At 49.4% G+C, this 21,835-nt stretch overlaps 2 protein-coding genes across 4 annotated transcripts in view; one reads left to right on the top strand and one right to left on the bottom strand.

Annotated features, from left to right (window-relative positions):
• The first annotated feature begins 580 nt into the window (after positions 1-580).
• Gusb (glucuronidase beta) lies at positions 581-12,118 on the top strand. Of its 2 annotated transcripts, XM_076840127.2 has the most exons (12): positions 581-824; positions 1,535-1,720; positions 2,047-2,228; positions 2,399-2,541; positions 2,907-3,094; positions 3,610-3,762; positions 3,945-4,123; positions 4,209-4,355; positions 6,102-6,186; positions 7,480-7,656; positions 9,701-9,836; positions 11,209-12,118. In XM_076840127.2, the coding sequence occupies exons 1-12, from the start codon at positions 618-620 to the stop codon at positions 11,376-11,378; spliced, it is 1,953 nt and encodes a 650-aa protein (XP_076696242.2). In that variant the 5' UTR covers positions 581-617; the 3' UTR covers positions 11,379-12,118. The 2 variants fall into 2 exon arrangements, with proteins under 2 accessions (XP_076696242.2, XP_076696244.2); XM_076840129.2 differs by lacking the exons at positions 581-824; positions 2,047-2,228 and having other exon boundaries at positions 1,630-1,720.
• Positions 12,119-13,056: 938 nt separating this feature from the next.
• The window catches only part of Vkorc1l1 (vitamin K epoxide reductase complex subunit 1L1), a 57,007-nt gene continuing 48,228 nt past the window's right edge, over positions 13,057-21,835 (bottom strand). Inside the window, exons 2-3 of one of the 2 annotated variants that reach the window (XM_076840130.2) lie at positions 20,589-20,698; positions 13,057-16,910 (exon numbers count right to left, since the gene is read on the bottom strand). In XM_076840130.2, the coding sequence (XP_076696245.1) occupies positions 16,684-16,910; positions 20,589-20,698 (337 nt within the window). In that variant the 3' untranslated portion in view covers positions 13,057-16,683. The remainder of the gene's footprint in view (positions 16,911-20,588; positions 20,699-21,835) is intronic. The other variant, XM_076840131.2, reaches the window with a different exon arrangement.

The raw sequence follows: 21,835 nt of genomic DNA, 5'->3' as shown, positions 1-21,835 counted from the left end.
CTTCCCTTTGGGTTCTTTCTACCTGTCCTGTTTCTTCTACCCTATTTTTTTTCGGCTTAGTGGTTGAACACTTGCTTGGCATGCCAGACGCCCTGGGTTTATCCCCAGAAAACTGTATTTATTTTGCCTCATATTCCGCTTATTTCACATTGCAAGCATTCGGGGACTGTTCATCCTTTGTCGGCTTCTACATTTTCACTCTTCTGGGGACTGCACTTTCAGCATCAAAGTCCAGCATCAGAAGACTGCTGTGGTGACCTGAAGTCAGAACAAACACACGGAAACCTTGTGCAATTGGGCCGGCTGGGTCCAGGCCCCAGGGAGGGCAATGATCTCCCGCCTGCTGGGTTCGGCCCCAGGTTAGGCGAGGACCCGCGTTGGGTCCCGGCCCAGGAGTTGGGCAGTGACCTTGCCTAGGGTCCCTGCTCCGAGGAGGGCGGTGACCTCGCAGACACCAGGCCTGAGATTGGGATGCTTCCTTGCAAGCACCCGGCCTTCCGCGGGGGGCGCCGGGGAGCTGCCTCCGCCCCGAGCGCGCGCCCCGGACCCGCACGCGCGGGAGGCCTCGCGGGGCCACGTGACGCCCTGGTCCGGCAGACGGCGGGCGCCGCGGAGCCATGGGTCGGAGGCTGGCGGGCGCCTGGGCGCTGGGCCCGCTGCTCTGGGGCTGCGCGCTGGCGCTGCGGGGCGGGATGCTATACCCGCGCGAGAGCCCGTCGCGCGAGCGCAAGGACCTGGACGGGCTCTGGAGCTTCCGCGCCGACCTCTCCGACGGCCGGCGCCTGGGCTTTGAGCAGCAGTGGTACCGGCGGCCGCTGCGCGAGGTGCGCGCTGCACGGCGGGGCCGCGGCCGGGCGCGGGGTCTGCGGGCCGGGGGCCGCGGCAGCGCAGGGCGGGCGGGCTCGCCCCAGCGGCCGGCGTTGCCGAGCGGTGTCCACGACTCAGAGCGCAGCGGGGCGCGGCAGGGGCCAGCCTGGACTTCTGGGGCCACCTTGGCCCAGGCAAGAGGGACCGTGGCTTCCAGCGCTCAGGGAGAGTACGGGTGCTGGCCCCCCACCACCAGGACCCTTGCCCAGCTCCCCGGCCGCGTGCGGGTGCGCAGACTGGGCCAGCAGGGCGCCCGCGGCTTCCTCTCTCTTTCCCACTTCACTCAGCAGAGGAGGAAGTGAGGAGCCGGCCTGCCGCCAGCATTACCGACCGGGGCTTCCTCAGCCTAGGGGCCCGGCCCTGCCAGCCTTCCTCTCTTGTCAGCCGGTCGCAGGGGGTGGCCCTTCCTGCCCCTGGCCGAGCTGACCCCTGGCTCACCCTGATCCATGGAGATCTTGGCCCTGGTGCTCTCTGCCCTGAGGAAGCTCTTCTGACCAACACGGTCTCCCCACAAACCATACTGGCATTGCTGAGGCCAGCAAGTGATCCATCTGTTCATAGTCCCTTTTGTGTGTCAGAGCTGTGCCAGGTGTTGGGGAGTGTGGCAGTGCAGGACGGTGGGCCTAGGGCCTAGGGGACTGGACCTGACCTGACTCTTCTCTCCCAGTCGGGGCCCACCCTGGACATGCCAGTCCCCTCCAGCTTCAACGACGTAGGCCAAGATGCACAGCTTCGGAGCTTTGTTGGCTGGGTGTGGTACGAACGGGAGGCAGTCCTGCCTCAGCGGTGGACCCAAGACCTGGGCACAAGAGTGGTGCTGAGGATTGGCAGCGCTCACTACTATGCCATTGTGGTCAGTGCATGGGGCAGCAGGCAGGGGGTGGGCAGTCATGCTGCTGAGCATGCCTGGGGTTGCCTGGCTCCCAACTGTCACCTGATAGCCCACCGTCTAGGTGGAACAGTAGGGGGACATTCATGCCCCAGTATTGGGTCTGAGCTGCAGGTGGGACACATTGCCTAATCTCCTTTGGCTCTACCCTCCTCCCACCAGGCTGGTGTGGCAGGGGGCTTCTGGCAGGCCCCTTGGCCCCTACATGTGGGTCCTTATGTGAGGGAGAACCTGAGACTGCAGGGCCCCCTCTTTAAGCTCTGGCCTGGTGGCCCTCCTTGTGTCTGCAGTGGGTGAACGGGGTCCATGTGGCAGAGCATGAGGGGGGCCACCTCCCCTTCGAGGCTGACATCAGCAAGCTGGTGCAGAGTGGTCCCCTGTCCTCTTGCCGCATTACCATCGCCATCAACAACACACTCACCCCCCACACCCTGCCGCCAGGGACCATCCTCTACAAGACCGATACCTCCAAGTGAGCAGCAGCCTGTCCCCTGGTCCCCCTCCCACCTGCCCAGAGGTCTTCCTGCTGGGAACAGGGTGGCTTTTGCAGAATTAAGGCCTTAGATCTGGGGAGGCCAGGGAGATGTGAGTTGAGGTCAGAGGATCCAGAGCAAGGACACATGATCACTGTCCTCCACCCAGGTATCCTAAGGGCTACTTTGTCCAGGACATAAACTTTGACTTCTTCAACTATGCGGGACTGCATCGGTCTGTGACACTCTATACGACGCCTACCACCTACATCGACGACATCACGGTCACCACTGGAGTGGACCAAGACACTGGTGAGGGTTCCTGGCAGCCTCTGCCCTCAGCTGGGCCTAGAGAGGCTTTATTCGCTTTTTGGAAAGATCCTAGGAAAAGGGCTCTGGACCCCCACAAGCTCCCATCTACTCAAAAGCTGAAATGAGAACCATCAAGGCCTTGAGAAATCACCTGGTTGACCTCACTTTGAGGACAGGAGGCTCAGGGAGAGGTGGGGTCCTGCCTAAAATGGTGTAGCTCAGGATGAGGGTCCTGTGCCCCCCTCTCCTCTCACGCACACTGAGTTCCATTGAGAATCCCCCCCCCGCCCCCCCCCAGGCCAGGTGGTGGCTGCAGGCTGTGTGATTAGTCTACCCTCCCTGTCCTGATCTCTTGTTCCCTGCAGGGCTGGTGAATTACCAGATCTTCACCCAGGGCAGTGAACATGTGCAGCTGGATGTGCGTCTTCTGGATGCAGACGGCAGAGTGGTAGCTTATGGCGAAGGGGGCCGGGGCCAGCTGCAGGTGCCTGCAGCCCATCTCTGGTGGCCATACCTGATGCATGAGCACCCTGCCTACCTGTACTCACTGGAGGTAAGGGTGGTTTAGGATTGGCGCTGAAGGAGGCCTTTTACCCCCATCTGGTGGCCCTGGCTTCAGCAGGCCTAGGACAGGTGGGCGAGCTGGCTTGGTCCCTTGGGCTTTCTTTTTTCATCCCTTGGTGGGGAGGCCCAGCTTTGAAGAGCAGGCCCAAGGGGAAGGGCTGGGGTGATTCTTCTTTGCAAAAAGCAGAACCTCTTACTTTTAGGAGATGTTTCTGCTTGCAGGCCCAAAGGTGGGGCTTGTGGTGTACTAGGGACCTTCCCAGTTGGGTGCAGTGGCTCAGGCCTGCAGTCCCAGCTATTCAGGAGGCTGAGGCAGGAGTTTGAGGCCAACCTCAGCAATTTGGCGAGATCCCGTCTCAAATAGTAAAAGGGACTGGGGATGTAGCTCAGTGGCAGAGTGCCTGCTCTCAGCCCCCAGTACCACGAAAAATGGGGCCTTCCTGTCAGGGCGGTGGGCTTGGCCTGTGCGCTCACTCTGCAGCTGTGGTTGCTTGGCCCCCACAGGTGCGAATGACCGTGCAGACCGAGGCCGGGCCAGTGGCCGATTTCTACACCCTCCCCGTCGGGATTCGCACCGTGGCAGTCACAGAGAGCCAGTTCCTCATTAATGGGAAACCCTTCTATTTCCACGGGGTCAACAAACACGAGGATTCAGATGTGAGTTGCAGCCCTGTGCTCTGGGGGGCTGTTTCTGTCACCATCCCCTCCTCCCACCTGCCTCAGTGGCCTGAGGCCCTGGAGGGCAGCTCACCTGCGCCCGGCTGGAGTCCAGTCGCAGTTCTGGCTGTGGCGGGCCAGCCCTGGCTGCGGGCGTCACTCTGTTCTGTGGGGGTGCCCAGGTCCGGGGGAAGGGCTTCGACTGGGCCCTGCTGATGAAGGACTTCAACCTGCTGCGCTGGCTGGGCGCCAACGCCTTCCGCACCAGCCACTACCCCTACGCCGAGGAGGTGATGCAGCTCTGCGACCGCTACGGGATCGTGGTCATCGACGAGTGTCCGGGCGTGGGCATCGTGCTGCCGTGAGTGTGGCCCTCCAGCCCTGCCTGCCCGTCCCGCAGCCTGTCCCCGCGGCCGGCCTTGCCGACGCCCTCTTCTGCTCTGCAGCCAGAGCTACGGCAATGCGTCCCTGCAGCACCACCTACAGGTGATGGAGGAGCTGGTGCGCAGGGACAAGAACCACCCGGCAGTCGTGATGTGGTCTGTGGCCAACGAGCCCACCTCCTCCCTGAAGCCCGCGGGCTACTACTTGAAGTAAGTGCTGCCTCCGCCTCAGCGGAGCCTGGCTGGGCTGGATCAGCTCTGGGCTCCACACACCAGTCGAGGTTTTCAACCTGGTGAGACCCTGTATCTCCCATTCACCCCTGAAGTGTTGTTGGTATCCGTAACTTTAAATTAAAGACATGGCTGGTGACAAAATGAGAGTCACCTATAAAATAGTACTTGAAAGCTGAGTGGTACAGCTCCTGCAATCCCAGTGGCTTGAGAGACTGAGGCAGGAAGATGGTGACTTAGAGGCCAGTTTTGGCTACTTAGGGAGGCCCTGCCTCAAAATAAAAAATTAGGAAAAAAAAAAAAAAGGCTGGGGGTGTACCTCGAAGCACCCCTAGGTTCAATTGCCCAAACTAAAAAACAAACAAGCAAAAAGCCCACACCAAAAACTCCCCAAACCAACCAACCCCAGGCATAAAAACACTCTCTGCTGCTCTGGTTTCAACTGTAAAGTGGAGTTGGACATAATAGAGCCAATTAATCTAGGCACACACTGTTTTGATTGTTTTGTTTTTGGTACTGGGGGTTGAATCTTGGGGTGTTCAACCACTGAGCCACATCCCCAGTCTGATTTTACATTTTATTTTAAGACAGAGTCTCACTAAGTTACTTAAGGCCTCAACAGTTTGCTGAGGCTAGCTTTGCACTTTCAATCCTTCGGCCTCAGCCTCCTGCATAGCTGGGATTACAGGTGTGCGCCACTGTGCCCAACTGTAGGCACACAATGAAACAGGTTTTTCAATGGTGTGCATATGTAACAGGCTAAAGTTACAGGTCCAGGTCATCTAAATTCATGCTCCCTTTCACCAGATGCCCGTAGCTCCCACCCCGATCCCCAAGTCACTGCGGAGGACTGTGGCACCTTTGGAGCAGTTTCCCTGAAGTAGAGGACTTGCTGTGGCTGCTGCCTGGGGGCATTCCTCCTTTCTTAGTCCCAGGGCTGTCACTTGTGGCAGGCTACCCCTTGCTGTAGAGGTGCCAGGCCACAGAAACTCCCCAAGGCAAATGCACCCAGCCCAGGAGTGTTTTGGGCCCAACCCGGCCCGGCTGGCAGGGAGGAGGGGAGGCTGGCTCCTGGACACAGGGACGGAGGCCCACCGGGCTTGCAGGCTGTTCCCACGTGTGGGTCTAAGGTGTCCCTGTGGAAACCACAGCTTTCAGAGGGGAAGGGGGGTGTAATGGAAGAGGATGTAAGGAAGGAGGAAAGCAGGCATGGCCAGGGACAGGGCAGCCTGCTCGGGTCCCTCTACCAGGAGCCTCTTCTCCATTCTGCCTGGTCAGCCTGACACCACACTGTGCCATTTCTTCAGGGAGGCTGCCCCTGATTCTCTAGACCAGACGAGGTCCCCCATGTGCCGCCCTTTCGTGACCCTTGCTGTCATTTGCCCTTTTAGCTTGTCCCTTTGCCTGTGCCCGACTCTGCTCCTGGGATCTCTGCACTTAGCCTGTGAGCCTTGCTGAGCACAGGCACAGGGCAGCGCCCTGACTGTTGTATGGACAAATATCCCATCCTGACACCCCCCTTCCTGCCACCAAGAGCTTCTCAGATTCACAACGCTACCCAGCCCAGGGGCAGTGCTAGGCCTACTGATGCCTGCTCACTTCTGGGGAGGGGCGGAGCCTGGGCAGGAGTGGCGGCCTCCGGGTACCTGGGCAGGTGGGGCAGAGGGAGAGGTGACTGAGGGCCCTTCCCAGGCTCACAGCCTGTCCTCTGTCTTCCTTGCTCAGAACAGTGATTGCCCACACCAAAGCCTTGGATCCCACCCGGCCTGTGACCTTCGTGACCAACTCCAACTTCGAAGGGGACCTGGGGGTGAGCTGCACACCTTCCTCGCCCGTGTCCTTTGTCCTGGTGTTTGCCAATACCTGCTGCTTTGAGGCTCCGTTAGCATCCCGCCATTTCCACAGATAGTCAAAGTTCGCTTCCTGGCCAGCCAGCCAGCGTGGCTTCTAAATCCAAAGAGGCTGGGCAAGGGCCATGTGCTCTGTTCAGTCTGGACTCCACGTCCTCTGCACCCCAGTTAACAAGCTCTAGAAGTCGAGTCAAAGGTCTAGGGTGCTGAGTCCTCCTGGCTGAGCACCCGTCACTGTGGGAAGCTTTTCAGAAGTCCAGATGTGATCTTGAGGTTCCCAGGTATCTCAGGGTGGGAACCTGAGTTCTTAAGAAGCTGCGCAGGGCCTGCAGTGACCAAGTGGCTCCCTTCAGATGGGGCCTGTGTGACAGGCACTCAGAGCTGCTGGGCCCACTGTTCCGGGCTTGAGTTTGTGTGGGAGCTATAAACATGGCACAAGGGAAGGCTCTTCACCAGGAACCAGGGGGAGCGTGGAAGGAGGTGGGACAGTAAGAGCAGTAGGAAGGGCCCCCTGGGCGGGGTTGGAGAGCCCCCGAGCCCCCAGGCCCTTGCCACCTCTCCAGAACACCACCTCCACAGCAGCACAGGCTGCGTCCTCGAGCCTGAGCAGCAGCGCTTCCTTTATGGTCTGCTATGTGGCGGGGAAGGCTTTGCAGGGCTCCCTGTGCTTAGCCTCCAGGGAGAGCGCCAGACTCCTCTGGTGGAGTCTGGGTCAGAGGAAGGTGGTGCCTGCACCAGCCTCCCCAGCTTCTGCCTGCCGCAGTCTAGGAAGGAAGGGGCTGTGACCCGCGGGAAGGACTGCCTCTTCTACTAGACAGGTGTGTCCCTGGGAGGTTAGGTGCGCTAGCTGGGTGCAGAAGCCTTCGCTGTGCAGTGGCCCCCTCCTCCTATCACCAGTTCCCCAGGGAGCCCAGGAGCCACCTTGGGACGCCATGGTGAGCTGGGAGGGAGCTCCGCAGTGTGCTCTCAGCGCATGCACAACCCTAGGTCCTCGGAGAAGAGCTGCATCCAGTGGGCCTCCAGGGCAAGATGTGGGAGCACCACCTCAGCAGCAGAATCCAGCTGGGTTAGGGTCCTGGACCCCGCTGAGGGTTGGGCCTCCGAGGCCAGCTCAGAGCACCTGCCCAGCATGCTCCTGGCCCCACCTGGTCACTCGTGGCCGCCTTTCCTACCTGTGGGGCATCTCCTGCGGCCCCTGGGTGACTTCTCTGACACAACCTGGCTAGTAAACAGGCTTTGTCACTCTGTCCCAGGCTCCCTATGTGGACGTAATCTGTGTGAACAGCTACTACTCCTGGTATCACGATTATGGGCACTTGGAGGTGATACAGCTGCAGCTGCGCACCCAGTTTGAGGGCTGGTATAGGACCTACCACAAGCCCATCATTCAGAGCGAGTATGGTGCAGAGACCATTGCGGGGTTCCACGAGGTGAGCAGAGCCGTGCAGTCCTTCACTCACCTCCACGAGGTGGGCAGAGTTCTTCACTCACCTCTCCCAGCCTCCCCGCCCTTTGTTTGGACGGGGGTCCTCCCAACTCTCCAGCACCTGCCCTGCTGCCAGTGGTCAGGCCTCTACCTTGCCTGGCCCGAGAGGCAGCCTCCTTTCTGGACAGCCACCCTCCAAATGCCTGTCATCTTGCTGGCTGACCCACCGTGGGTGTCCTGGCGCTGGCTCTTGCTGGCCTGTGGGCTGGAGCACTGACTGCCCTTTGCTGTACCCCAGGCTCCCCTGTTCCTGCCTAGGCTGCCCACAGCAGTGCCAGTTGTCTGAGTTCCAGGGTCAGCTTGGCTGGCCCCTGTCATGGGGTCCACCTTGCCCGCCCAGGCAGGGTTAGCTGTTGGTACCCGTCCTAGCTGTAGGCAGCACACTAGTGCTGAGTGCCCATAGGAGTGGGCGAGGTCTTGGGAGAAGACTCACTTCCTCAAAAATTAGCCACTCTGCCTTGTGGGGGGGGTTTCTTATGTGATTCTTTTTAAAAAACCTCTTCCTTTTCCAGCTGGGGTTTGAACCCAGCAGCACTTTCCCCACAGGTTCTGAGTTGCTTATAGCCTCGTTCATCTTCCCGGGCTGGCCTGAGCCTTGTGATCCGCCTGCCTCAGCCTCCCAAGTAGCTGGGATTACAGGCATGGCCACCTGCCTGGCCCTGTGTGGACTCTTGAGTCACAGCCAGACCATGATCCGCACCCAGTCATCCTCTGCTGTCACTGTTGAGCTCTGGTTCACTCAGTGGACTCTGCTATCCTGCTCACAGAGAAGGCCACTCCCACTGACTAGCAGAGCAGGGGAGAGTGCATGGTGTACAGCTCCTGTCTGAATAGGTTGAGGGGTGACAGACCCTTTCTGACAACAGAGATGTCTCCATCTGTGCTGCCCTAACAGTAGCTTCCAGGTACACATGAGCTGTGCCCGGCAAGGCTGCCTTCACTTGGGGTTAGGTAGCTGTGTGACTGTGCCGCTGCTTTAGACAGTGCAGTTCCATCTCCATGAGCAGGCGCCGGGCACCCTGCCCTGCCCTGCCCTGCCCTCCCCTCCCCTCAGACTCAGCATTTTTTTCTCCCCTACTTTCATACTAGGGATTGACCCAAGAGGTACTTAACCACTGAGCCACAGCCCAGCCATTTATTTATTTTTAAATTTTGAGACAAGGTCTCACAAGTTGCTTAGGGCCTGAGTTGCTGAAGCCTGTTTAGACTTTGTGAAGACTTGGCTTTGAAATGGACATAGCTTGGCTCCTCTTTCAGCTCCTCTCGCTGGAGCAGAGTCAAACCCAGCAGGGCCTTCTCTTCTGAATGACTGCTGCACCCTGGAGCACCTGAGAGACCCCATCTCCCAGGAGGCTCTTGAGGTGGACACTTGGACTGCGTGCCCCAAGAACATCTTTCCATCACGAGGTCCTGCACCTTGACACATAGGAGCACCTACTAGAGCATTCAGTGAGAGCCTAGAAAGGGCCTCTGGCCTTGTCTGCCAGGTGTGCTGCATACTGCCCAGCCCTGCTCTGCATACCCCTTCCCTGTGCTAACTTGGAGCTTGGTCCCCTTGCAGCGTGCTTGCCTTTCCTGTTTATTGCTCTGTCACCAGTGCCAGTCACACAGGTGGACACTAGGTTAACTGCTGAATGAACGACTGCTCCAGCAGCTGCTGCCCAGGCCAGCTCCAGGTGGAACTGCAGTGTGTAGAACTGGGGGCACGCTAATTCTCAGACGAGGCTGCTTAAACAAGACTTCACTGCAGGGCCATTTGGCTTTCAGATTCGGAAAAACGACAAGGCAAAGCTCAAGTTATGCTTATAAATACAGTAACTACTACTTATGGGTTCGACTCTGGGGTACAGCACACCATAGCTGAGTCCTGCAGTCACCATGGCCCACTGCAGGGACAGTTATTTTGGTCACTGTCAAGTGGATCTTTATTTTTATCTAACATTTTTGGTTCTGCCAGTTCTGACTCTTCTCTCTGCCTTGAATCCCAGGATCCGCCTCTTATGTTCACTGAGGAGTACCAGAAAAGTCTGTTAGAGCAGTATCATTTGGTTCTGGACCAAAAACGCAAAGAATATGTGGTTGGAGAGCTCATCTGGAACTTTGCCGATTTCATGACTAACCAGTGTAAGTGGCCCTATGACTTGTGCAATGTACCACTTCTCATTTCTTCAGGTTAGCTTTTCAGTTCTGGGCATCTGGTTGTAAGAAGGCTGGAACAAAGGAGTGGGCTTAGTTCACGTGGGCTACACGGAGAACTTGCTAGGAAAATAAGGCCGTGCTTAGCAACAACAACGCAATCAGCACCTGCTCCCAAGTCATCTTAAGAGAGAGTCTCCTATCTTGAGGCAAAAAGGGCCAGCTTGCCCTGCCTGGATCCAGGGGACTGGATCTAATTTTGGATACACCTATTATTTCAGAGAAGGGTACAAAGTCCAAGAAACACAATTCAGTCTGTTTTATGTTACCAACTTGCAAAAAGGAGGCTCGCCAAAGGTAAGTCCCAATGTACTGAATATGGGTGTCCATCTGCACCTTCTTGAGTCAGGCTGGATGAGCAGCTTCAGTGAGGTTCCAGGCCAGCACTTCCTTTCTTCCATGCCTCCAGATTTCTAGTTTCCTCACTTACTTGACCTTCACATGGCTGGGTGAGCAAGAGGACATGGCAATGGAGAAAGTCAGGCCTCTGGTAGGTCCAAGTGTGACTAAATACCCGAAAGGAAGGGGGACAGACAAGCACACAGGATGAGGTGAGGAATCAGAAAAAGGACCGAGCTGCTTAAGATCCATAGCCCTGGATACAGGGATGGCCCTTCTGTGGTGGGACGCTGTGACCTTGGGCAAGTTGTGTCACCTTTCCATGGGCCTACAAGGCGAGGTAGTGACCCTCACCTTATAGATTCCATTTGACATGGCAGCGGCGCCAGGTATTTGCTTATCATGGGAGAATTAATTTTTTAATTGTACGTGGACACAACATCTTTATTTAAATATTTTTACATGGTACCAGGGATTGAACCCAGTGCCTCAGGCGTGCTAGGCAAGCTCTCCACCACTGAGCCACAACCCCAGCCCCAGAAATGGTCTTTTTTGAGACGGGATCTCACTATGCTACCCAGCCTGGTCTTTGGCTCCTGAGCTCAGAGCCCTCTTCCCTCAGCCTTCCCAGTAGCTGGTCACCAGGTGCACACCTGAAGCACTCGTCCACTGGTGGAGCCACATTGCAGGTCCTGTTGCTCTACATCCCAGTCCCCTGGGAGAGCTGCCTCTGCAGGAGGCCCAGGCCTTGCTGGGCACCCATATTTAAATCCCCCCAACAGACCTGTGGTATGGGAGGGCAGTGGTGTTTAAATGCTCTGGCCTAGAAGGTGTTGCTCCATACTCTTCAGAACAAGCAACCGCCACTCCAGACACTCAATTTTTGTGGCTGGCTTGATTGCAGTTTGGTTCCCAGGTTGTCCCATCAGTCACCTCAAGTGCTTTCTGCTTTGTTTTTTAGCACCACAGAGACCAGTGGGGAATAGAAAGGGCATCTTCACCCGGCAGCGACAGCCCAAGAGTGCAGCCTTCCTTTTGCGGGAGAGATACTGGAAACTCGCCAATGAAACCAGGTACCACCCTTCGGTGGCAAAGTCACAGTGTTTGGGAAACAGCCCGTTCACTTTGTAAAGCCAGAGAGCTACCTCCAGGACCCCCACCACTGTGCACCTGAGGAAGGGCGACTTCCACACCCACAGAACAAGTGCCTCTTGGCCATGTTGATGGCACCAGTTTCTGGTCTGGACTCTGGTGACCTGCTAGAAGGGGATGATGTCAGAGACTATAAAATAAAGCTTTTCTAGAGTGGGAAGAGTCTGCATCAGTGGCCCCTCACACAAGGGTCTTTCCTGCAAAGACAGGTGGGGTCCTGCGTGTCAGTTCTTCCTTGGCCTTTGCTGTGCAGGACAGGTAGAGAACCATGGCTTCAACACCCACGTCACAGACGGAGTCCCCATCACAGGGCTGCCTGTGCTCGTGGGCCCAACAGCCCAGGGGAGTAGATCCCCACGAGAGGAGGCCCACAGGCACTGGCGGGCGTACAGAGGCGCTGCGCTGGCATCGACACACCCATGTGACACTTCCAGTCGCCTGGCAAATGAGCATCAGAGAGGCTTACGTGTGGACACGTGTTGCTAGTGCTTGTTCCAGCCTTGGCCAGCCCAGTCCAACAGACAGGCTCCCTCACAGCCAGTGCCACTGTCTGCGGTGACACCTCTGGGCCAGCTGTGTCTCTGAATGGCACTCCAGGCCTTGGTACCTCCAGGCGGACTCCTCCACCTGCCTTCTGCAGAACAGATGCCTTCCTCAGGAAATTTCCCATCCTCCCCTTACAAGGGTCCAGTGGGGCAAATAAAGTGCGTTATGCCTGAGATTTGAGTTTCCATCAGTCCTGGTTTGGAAAATGATTCCTTTTGGTATCAGTCAAATGGCAGACAGTGAAGCCACACAGTTCTGGATGCAGAGCTGGACTCGCTTCTCTCGCAGTTGCCTTTTCAGCCTGTTTTCCAAGCTCCGTGGAAGAGACAGTAAAATGAATTCAGCCTGACTGTACCAGGTATCTGCAGACCACTTTTTAAAAACAGCTTAAGTACCAAGTCAGAAATTCACGTCACCACTGAATGTAAGATCTTTAAAGGAATCAAGTTTTGTGTTCCAGTTTAATGCCAAAGAATATATAACGTTCCTTTAGTTGGCAAACATTAAAGGAAATTAAACATAACAGGCACATAAATGTTTTACAAATTAGGGACAGGGTCCAATTCTTCAGCCCTCATGGTCTAGCACATGATAGGTCTGTTCTTTCAAATGGATTTGTTATCTTGTAGGTGTTCCCTCTTCAGAGGACTGTCAGATGGAGCATCTGGGTGAGCTCCAGGAAAACCATGTACAACATCTGCTTAAGCATCCTACATCAGTAGGACTCTAAGCAGCCAGCACCTTTGGTCATTAATTCTTGAGAGCCACATACAGCACAAACCCACAGGAATCCTAAGACCTAGAGTCCATGGGAAATCGATATCAGATCAGTGTACCTGTAGAGATGAGGTCACATGCAGCATCACTTCAAGCACACTTTAAAGGTTCCTACTGAGTCTAAAAAAAGATTTCATTCAGGGGCTGGGGTTGTGGCTCAGCAGAGCGCTTGCCTCGCACATGTGAGGCACTGAGTTTGATCCTCAGCACCGCATAAAAATAAATAAATAAAATAAAGGTATTGTGTCCATCTACAACTTAAAAAAAAAAAAAGACTTCATTCAGCTTCTCTTAAAAAAATTTAATCCTGTAGTGTAAGAACGAGGGCAGCCGGTTTCCACAGATAACTTCTACATTTATTTTATACCAAAAAGTTATGTGCAACAAATAAACATTCTTACATATTTACATTTGTTTTTATTTACCAGTTAGCAAAATGGTGTCCTCAATCTTTGATAAAGAATGTTTCTATCTATATTAAAGGGGAAATTCTGCCCAGTGAACTCCATTTAAAATGAATGTTTACTCAGGAGCATAAAGCACTAGTAATAAATATTTTTGATGGAACATACTATACAGATCAGACACCTAATCCTTAGGCCATGCTTAATACAGATTTATAACAAAACATTTCACCTTTTTTGGGCGAATTTGTCAAAAAAAAAAAGGAAAGAAAAGAAAAGAAAAAAAATGTTTAATCGAGTAGCCTGGACTTCCACCCCTGCCCCTTTAGTTTTACCGAAGGGCTGTTCTCACAAATTAGGATTCATAAGTGCTGCCTAAAATGTCTAAATGGAGATGTTTTGCCAAGGCCTGTGTGTTGGACGAAACCTAGAGGACCAGGGCTGCTGAGCAGGCGTATCACCCCAAGTAAATTCCAGGAAGAACTGGGCTTCTTCACTGGCATCTGTCTAATGCTGATCTAAGACAAGACTGCCTGTCATTCATTGGCATCAAGCGCTGGCGCCTGCCAAAGTCATGAAGTAACTGCTACAGATTTCTTTGCACTTCCAAAATCTCTTGAAAATAAAGCAAGCAAACAAAAGCCAGCAAATACTTTTAATTTTACTGTGGTCTTGGTCCTAAATCCTACCTAGGAGGTCTAAAGATCCTTTGTACCAAATGAAGAATCTTTGTTTCTTGGTATGAAAATAATAGTCAATACTTTTGACATTCTTCTGAAGTCATGACCTGGAGGAGAGGCTGTGCTGTATTTATCAAGAAAAAATAATTTCTGGCACACAACTAGTTAAACCTGAGTTTTCCAGAAGTTCACCCTGACAGCAACTAGCTGCTGTGAAAACCCAGATGAAATCCTCCAAAACACCCTAGAATTCATCCTTTAACCATACTAATTTCCTCAAGTATTTGTGACTATTAAGTAAACAAGAGGCTTTGTTTGTTATGAACCACTTTAAACACAAAGCTTGGAATTACTGCTAAAACCAATGTTTTCCCCAGTCTGTCCTTCAGCATTGATGGTTTATGATGCTGCATTGTTTAAATATTCAATCTAAACACTGCAGATCGTAACAATCTTCAAATTTTATAATATGGTATCCCTCCTCTTGGTGGAGTAGAAGGTATGTAGGGAGCCTTAATTCCTCTAGAGAGAGAAAAAAAAAAAAAAAAAAAAGCCAAGTAACATGCAACAGGGTTTTCTGCTGCTTGCTGAGACACTGACAGTGCAACAGGGTTTCTGCTGCTTATTGGAGACTCTGAAACTTCAGCAATGCTGTTACTTCAGGCAGCACCTTTTCATCTCAGTGAGAAAAAGGGCCTAATTCTACTGGGGCATAGGAATGTGGCAACAGTTTTTATATAGCTGAAACAGTGCTTCCCCGAAGTGCAGGAAAGCAAGGGAAACATGAAGGGCCAGGCTGCACATCTGCAGCTTTCTCACGAAGGGTTGCAGACCTTTCCCAGAATGCAGCATCAAGATAAGCTTTAACTCTACTTTGCTGACGGATACAGAATGTGATCAGAGATGGCTTAAAATTGGGCACAATGGACTTGTTGGCACAGCTGCCTGGTGCCACAAGTCTTAGCCGCTAACCATTTCCACTAAAAGAGAGCCAGTGACTGCTCCAGTGACCTCACTGTACGGCTCTCAAACACAGGACCTGCTTCTCTGAAAGCGCCGGGCACTCAGTGCTGTCTAAAGTTCTGTAACTGCTTACGAACACAACTACAATACACACGAGACAGGCATTGAAATGTTCACATTCGTGGGAAATCATAAGCCTCCATGAAATCTTAATACCTTTTAAGAAAATGGGTTAAAAACCCACTAAGAGTTCATTAACTGTTCAGATTTTGCCCCTGCCTTGGGCCAGATCATCTATGGTGTGCCAGTTACGGCAGTTAGTGGTAAACTAACGAACAACTGCTGACTCTACACACCTTAGTTTAGAGCAGAGCCTGTCCCTGCAGTCAAAAAGAAGGCAAATAAAGCACTCAGGTTACTCTTCTAATTGACTATTTTTAACATAATGATTAATCAAATTGGAAGCAAAGACATCGCGCTGCTTCTCAATCTAAGGAGTAAAATGACCACACAGAACTTTTCTGCAGAGTGCAAGTTTTCTACTTCACAGTTAGGAAGGAAGGACACTCCTACCCAGGTTCCACACACAAAATATTTGGTTTGAGATTTAAGACAGAAGGCACTTTTAACATTCTGATATAGGATGTTAGCCACAGAGGCGTACTGTCACGATTTCATTTGGGTTTATTCAAATCACCTTGAAAGATTCTTACTGCATTGTGTTGTTATGAGAAAGAGCAGTGATGACATGACTGCATTCCCCCTTTAAATATTTCCACCTGTAATGCTTCTCCCAGTTCAGCAAACTGACCAGTGTCAGCCCTACCCTTTTACAGACCCAGGCTCTCATTCACAACAGTGACCAACAGTCCTCAGTGCAGAAGGAAACAGGGAACATGCAGCTACAGAAGCAATCCTGCCAGGGCAGTGGGGCTCACACTGGTGACTCCAAAGTCACAATACTGCTTGGCTGACTGGCACCAATATTAAGGGAAACATCTGCACTGAAAATGCAACTCTCCTAGGGCTTTACCTAAAAACGCCACATTGGTACTTCCAGTTTTTCTCCCATTAGTGTTCTGAAGGCCTTGACATGAAGGTCTGGTCACATGACACATTCTGTAAGGTTACACTGATCCAGTTTTATACTAGACATAAACGTGACCTGAACATTCCAATTTAGTTTCTTCCTCTCAGAGCAGGGAGATGAAAGGGAACCAACCACCCTATTATTTTTGCCGCCAATGCTGCACCCACGGCTGTCAGTACTTCCACAAGATGCTCTGCATGGCTTACTATTTCCACTATTTCACCAGCCAACATTGAGCTCTCAATTCTTCAATGCTATTCTTCAACTAAACTGTACAGTAAGTTCTGCAGGGATGGATCCAATATTTCTACTTTTATTTACAAATATCACATAAATGGATTCTAGTTGAATCTACATGTTTAAATCCATCGGCTAAAAACATATTACATATTGTAAACATGGCAATATTTAATACAGTATCTATTCTAAAATATTTTCATGTCATGATCACATTTGTTATACCTGAAATTGAATTCATACACATTAAAGAATTACTAGCAATGGTTGCTCACTTTACAGTTGAGGAAAGGGGGCTAGGGCTATGTTTTATTATCTCAGAAACATCTTCAAAGTAAAGTTAAAGCTTGTCTTTGATTGGCTCCGTGTGTCCTTTTTTTTGTATCCATATTTAAAATGAAGATTGACACAGAAAATAGCTAGGGCCCCTTCTAATTTACAGTATTTTAAAAAATCAGTTTAAGATTCTTAGGGAGAGTGTCTGTTGTGAAGAATTTAAAAAAAACAAAAACAAAAACAAAAACCTGCTGCAAAATAAACTTAATGGGAACGGGACATCAGACTGTCAGTAAAAGCTGGCCAGGGCATCAGTCCTGCTTGGGCTGCAGCTGCCGTTTCCAGGCCTCATTCAAGTAAACTAGTCGTTTGTAGTTGATGATGAGAAGGATGAAGTTCAGCACATATGTGGTGACGCAGATGATGCAGAACTCCTTCAGCACAAAGTACAGGATGTAGGCCAGGTACACGGACCCCACCACAGACACGATGGAGGACGTCATGAGGATCAGAGCCGCGACTGCGCTCGCTGTTAGGCCTGCAAGAGAGAGACATGGCTGAGCCCACTGCCAGGCCAGGGGTTGCCTGAGGTCCACTGCAGTGCATGAATACTGATCAGATGGGGTTTGAGTTTCACAGCATTTCACATGAAATACTGCTTGCTTCATAAGCTAGTCTTAGCTGAGGAATTGCACACAGAGAAGATATGCAATCTCACCATCACATGAAGCAAGGAAGCCGATCTGCAAGATCAACAGCCCTGGCTCTCCTAATGCATATAGGGACAGGACAGCAACATTTTCTTCCAAGCTGTACACATTTGGTGGCCCCCAACCCCCACAGCACTTTCACTACAGGCTCCCCATCTGTGGAAATTAAAATTTGCTTTTCATCTTTAGATCAAAATTTATCAAAAATCCACATGGGAGATGACTATGCCAACATACTGCTAAAGAAGGGGGAAAGGTCTTGATAAACATTTCAGAATGGGCTGACTGGTGGATAAGGGAAGCCACACTTGGCCAGGTGGCCACATGTGGTCAAAGGCAGCAGTGTGTTACACCAGGGCTCTCAAGACAGACATGTGCCTGAGTTCTTGATTCACCTTCCCCTGTTATTTTGTAACAACATAAAAGTGGATGCACTTATTTTCAAGGACAGAGAAGGCATGGCATATTAAACCACCCTCTTACCCAACGGCTAACAAACAGTAACAAGAAAAGAAGAGGAGGTGATGGCAGACTGGAGGAAGTCAGTGAGGACTCAAACCTTGGGGATTACTGGTAGCAAGAGAGGTGACGAGAAGATGCCCATGGGCTAATGCTCCACCATAGGGATTTAGCTTGGTCAGAACTGGTTGATGATGCTTTACTAAGGCTCTTCAAAACTAAGATGCTGTTCAATTACTTGTGCCAGAAACTGGCAAATCTGGCCAGCCACCTGCTTTTGTTAATAAAGCTTTATTGAACCCAGCCATTCTCATTTATGTGAGTATAGGTGCTTTTGCGCTAGAAAGACAGAGATGGGTAGCTGCAGAGGCCAGAAAAGCCTACCTGGCTCCTTACTGAAAAAGTTTGCTCATCTGACCTCTGCTAAACTTCTAAGATTTCAAAGAAAAAAAACCCAATTTTGTCTCCTTAATTTTACCTACAGAAGTCAGTTTTAAAAATGACATGGGCAGGCTGGGCTGTAGTGTCAGTGGTCAACTGCTTGCCTTGCATGCACAAGGCCCTGGGGTTGATACCCAGGCACCATGAAAAACAGATAAATAAAACAACATTAGAACAACATGAACACTTTCTTACTTTCTCCATGTTTCTCTCTTCTGAAGCCTACCAACAAGACTTGTGAGAACAAAGGGAGCTAGGATCAAGCTGATTAAATGACCACAAAAAGAATGCAATGTCAATGCTGCTAGTAGCTACAAAGTTGTTATAATGTAATGTAACCAGGTACTTGTGGCTTGGGGGGAAATTACCAGTAGAATTTAAAATGTGCTATAACTCTAAATAAATGATGGGGCAGCCATGTAATATTTCCCAGCTGTAAAAAAATAATAATAATAATAAAAAAGACACAATATACTGTTATTTCTTACAAAGATTATCAAGATAGATCAGTCAAGCAAAAGAAGTGGGGGTGGAGGGCAAGCTGTAGAACAGTATGTATAGCATCTACCTTTTATATTTAGAATGGGAGGAAAATTAAGATCATATATTTATATTTTCCTGTGCATGCATAAAGAAACTCTAGAACAACAATGAGCTATCAGTCACGATGCAGGGCCATGGAAACTGGGCCAAGTGGAACTTCTGAAGCATGTGAATGTGTATCCACGAAGAAATTAAATCTCAAATGCGGCATTTCACATGGCTTGGTGGGGGTGAAGATGGTGTGCTCTGGAGTAGCAAGATAACTTCAAATGTGCCTCCAGTGATAGACACTGACATTACAAACACATAAGAGTCTAAAGACCTTAGAAAGCATAAATGGAAGTAATACACATGATACATATGACTTGAATCATGCATAAAATGAAACTAACCAATTAACATTACATATAGAATTTTTATTATTTCACCTTTATCTCCAAAAATTGATACAAAGACTTTTCTTAGGCTCTTTTCTATTAAGGGAAAACAAACCATTCCCTTGCATTTGGGCTTATATTTTATATTCTTCTTCAGAAATTCAACAAAATATATGGAATTAAAAAGTGAAATTTCTCCTCTCCACCACATCCTTTCCTATGCTTTTAAATGCACATATATAAACATGTATTTTACCCTATACTTATTAAGCCACAATTTGCTTTTTTCACTGAGTAGTACCTTAAGCTTTCCAGGATTTACAAACAGACCTACTGTTCCTTGAATGAATACATACAATTTTCTGATAGGAATGTGCCCTAATTTATTCAACTATTACCTATCACCTAGGCATCTTCCAATTTTTGCTATTTTAAATTGTACTGCTATGAATATCTTTGTGCAATGTCTTTGTACTTTTGCAGGATAAATATACAGATAAAGAACTGGGCAAACTTGATGAAAGGATCATTCAGAAAAATTCACAATTTGCAATTTGCCTCATAACATCTACTTCAGATGGAAGAGTTAAATGTATTTTTAATGAATCAAATCACAGAAGACCTGGCAGACCACGAAATGAAACATTAACAATTAAAATGCACAGGCAAAAAAGGATGCATCTAAATCTACAGCTATAAAAATTTATACAATAAAAATTCACAAAACATAAAAAGTATAAAGGAGTAAAATGTTCACAACAAATATGAACACAGACTATTATCAGGATCTCCATAATTAAATGGGCAATAAAAGGAAATTTAAATACAATAAAATTAAAATAATAGCTAACATTATTTAACTATTAGAAATTTTAAAAAATATTAAAAAATGAAAATTGATGAAGCTTCAGGGAAACCAGACAACTAGGGGAAAAGCAAACTGGTAATATCTATTCAAAACCAAACACTATTCTATGCTTTTGACCCATTAACCCCATGCCTAGAAATTTATATTATGGAAAAGAGTCCAAGAGGAAGGGAGGGCTGTAAAAAAAAAAAGTTGAGTACTGCAGCAGTATTTACGATATAAAAAGCATGAAACCCAGATGTCACCAGTAGCAAAACACCGAAGGGGACAGGTAGCACTGCACTGGAAATCAAGGAGCACAAAGAGTCACCTGAGGAAGCAGGAGACAGGGCTGGGGTACTCTGTAGCAGAGTGCTGGCCTGGCACATGCACGGCTGGCCGCAGCCCCCGACCATACACGCACACAGCAGAAGATAGTGCAAACAGCAGGTAAATGAAGGCAGTGGAGGTGTGGGTGCAGCTTATTGTTAATGCTTTCTTGATACAGGATATTTAAAACAGCTACTGGGTCAATAATAAAATAAGCAAAAACGTTAACAGGGAAGAATGTTGGATCACGACTGCCTTAAATGGAGCTGGTTTGGGACACCATGAGATGCTGCTCTCCATGATTAAACAAACACCAAGTGACACTGAGTTCAACGTAAGCACTGTAGAAATTCTGGTGAATCACATTTCACAACACAAAAATATGGAGCGAGCTAGTGGTTCTATCATTAACATATGCTTTTATTTACTATAAAAACACTTAGGGCAAGGGCACAAAGTACTGAGTGAACATAACAAACTTATTTTTGTATTGCTGTATAAATACTTACCAAGTAATAACTGTAGTATATAAAATATAAGTCCAAAGACACTGTTTGGCTGGTTTAATACACCATCCTTTCCAAAAATGGAACCCAAAAGACCAAATCCTCGACCCCATCTGTAAAATAAGGAAAACCAGTAACCCTATATTTGAGATTCCCTATTTTTAAAAATGTAAAATTATTTGAGAATGTTATCCAATTCTTAATCAACTAAGTTGCCAAATTCTTAAATATCTTTTGTTCAGAGTGATTTACCCAAAGAGGGAACCAGTCCTAATTTTCAGTATTGCATCTGGTTAAAAACAAGGATTGCATAGAAACATATCTAAAACTGCCAATATACCCATCTGAATCTCTTAAGTGGCTCATTTCTATCTATTCCTTTTCTGATGTCGTTGTCATTTTCAGGAGGGAGCCTCTCTCAATTTGAGCCAGAGTCAGCAGCACCACTGACCTTTGGGCTAGGGATTCCTTGTGGTAGGGGCTGTTCTGGAAGGAGTGTTCAATAGCATCCTTGACCGGCTAGGTGCTAGAGCACTCCCCAACCCCCAATGAGACTACCCAAGATGCCTGAAGCCATTGTCAAACCTGGGGTGGGGATGGAGAGCTAAAGGCTGAACCATTTTAGGTCTTCCATGGAAGATGTAAGAGCTGTTTCCTGGCAAAGTTTATCAAGTTATGTATGAAAAAAGACATCATGGGAACACACTTTTAAATGCAGGACAGTATCAGCAACTATAGGTCTTCCCTAGAACCATATCTCAAAGGTAAAACTGATACATTATATGCCCCATCATTTTTTAAAGTTAAATTTCAAATTTTCCATTTAACAGGTTTTTTTTTTTCAGAATGCTATGTTCTTAGTTTAAAAAGGATTAATTCTGGTTTAATAAAACCTGATACAAATGTCAAATAAATATTTACCTTTAGATAAAAACCTTTGAAGGTTATATTAACTCTGAATGAACGTGCTTTTTAAATACCAAAAAGAAAACAGTTATTGATGTTGTCAGTTGAGAGGCACTCTAATAAAACCTAAACTTTAGTTCTGAAGATAGACTGCCTGAAAAATAAAGATTAATGGTTTAATAGTACTCATGTTCAAAAAAGCTAAGTGAAACCCCTTCAGAATAACCATGTTGAGAGACAGGAATAACCCCAGTTCTACAACCAAGAGCTGTAAACACTTTTACTGTATAGTTATGTTAAAAAACACAAAGTAATTGCCATTATGTTCATTTATTCTTTCATCC

This window comes from Callospermophilus lateralis, chromosome 19 (genome assembly GCF_048772815.1).
Source record: "Callospermophilus lateralis isolate mCalLat2 chromosome 19, mCalLat2.hap1, whole genome shotgun sequence".
Taxonomy (NCBI): Eukaryota; Metazoa; Chordata; class Mammalia; order Rodentia; family Sciuridae; genus Callospermophilus; species Callospermophilus lateralis.
Note: the sequence above shows the minus strand (reverse complement) of the source record. Positions and strands in the feature narration are given on the sequence as shown.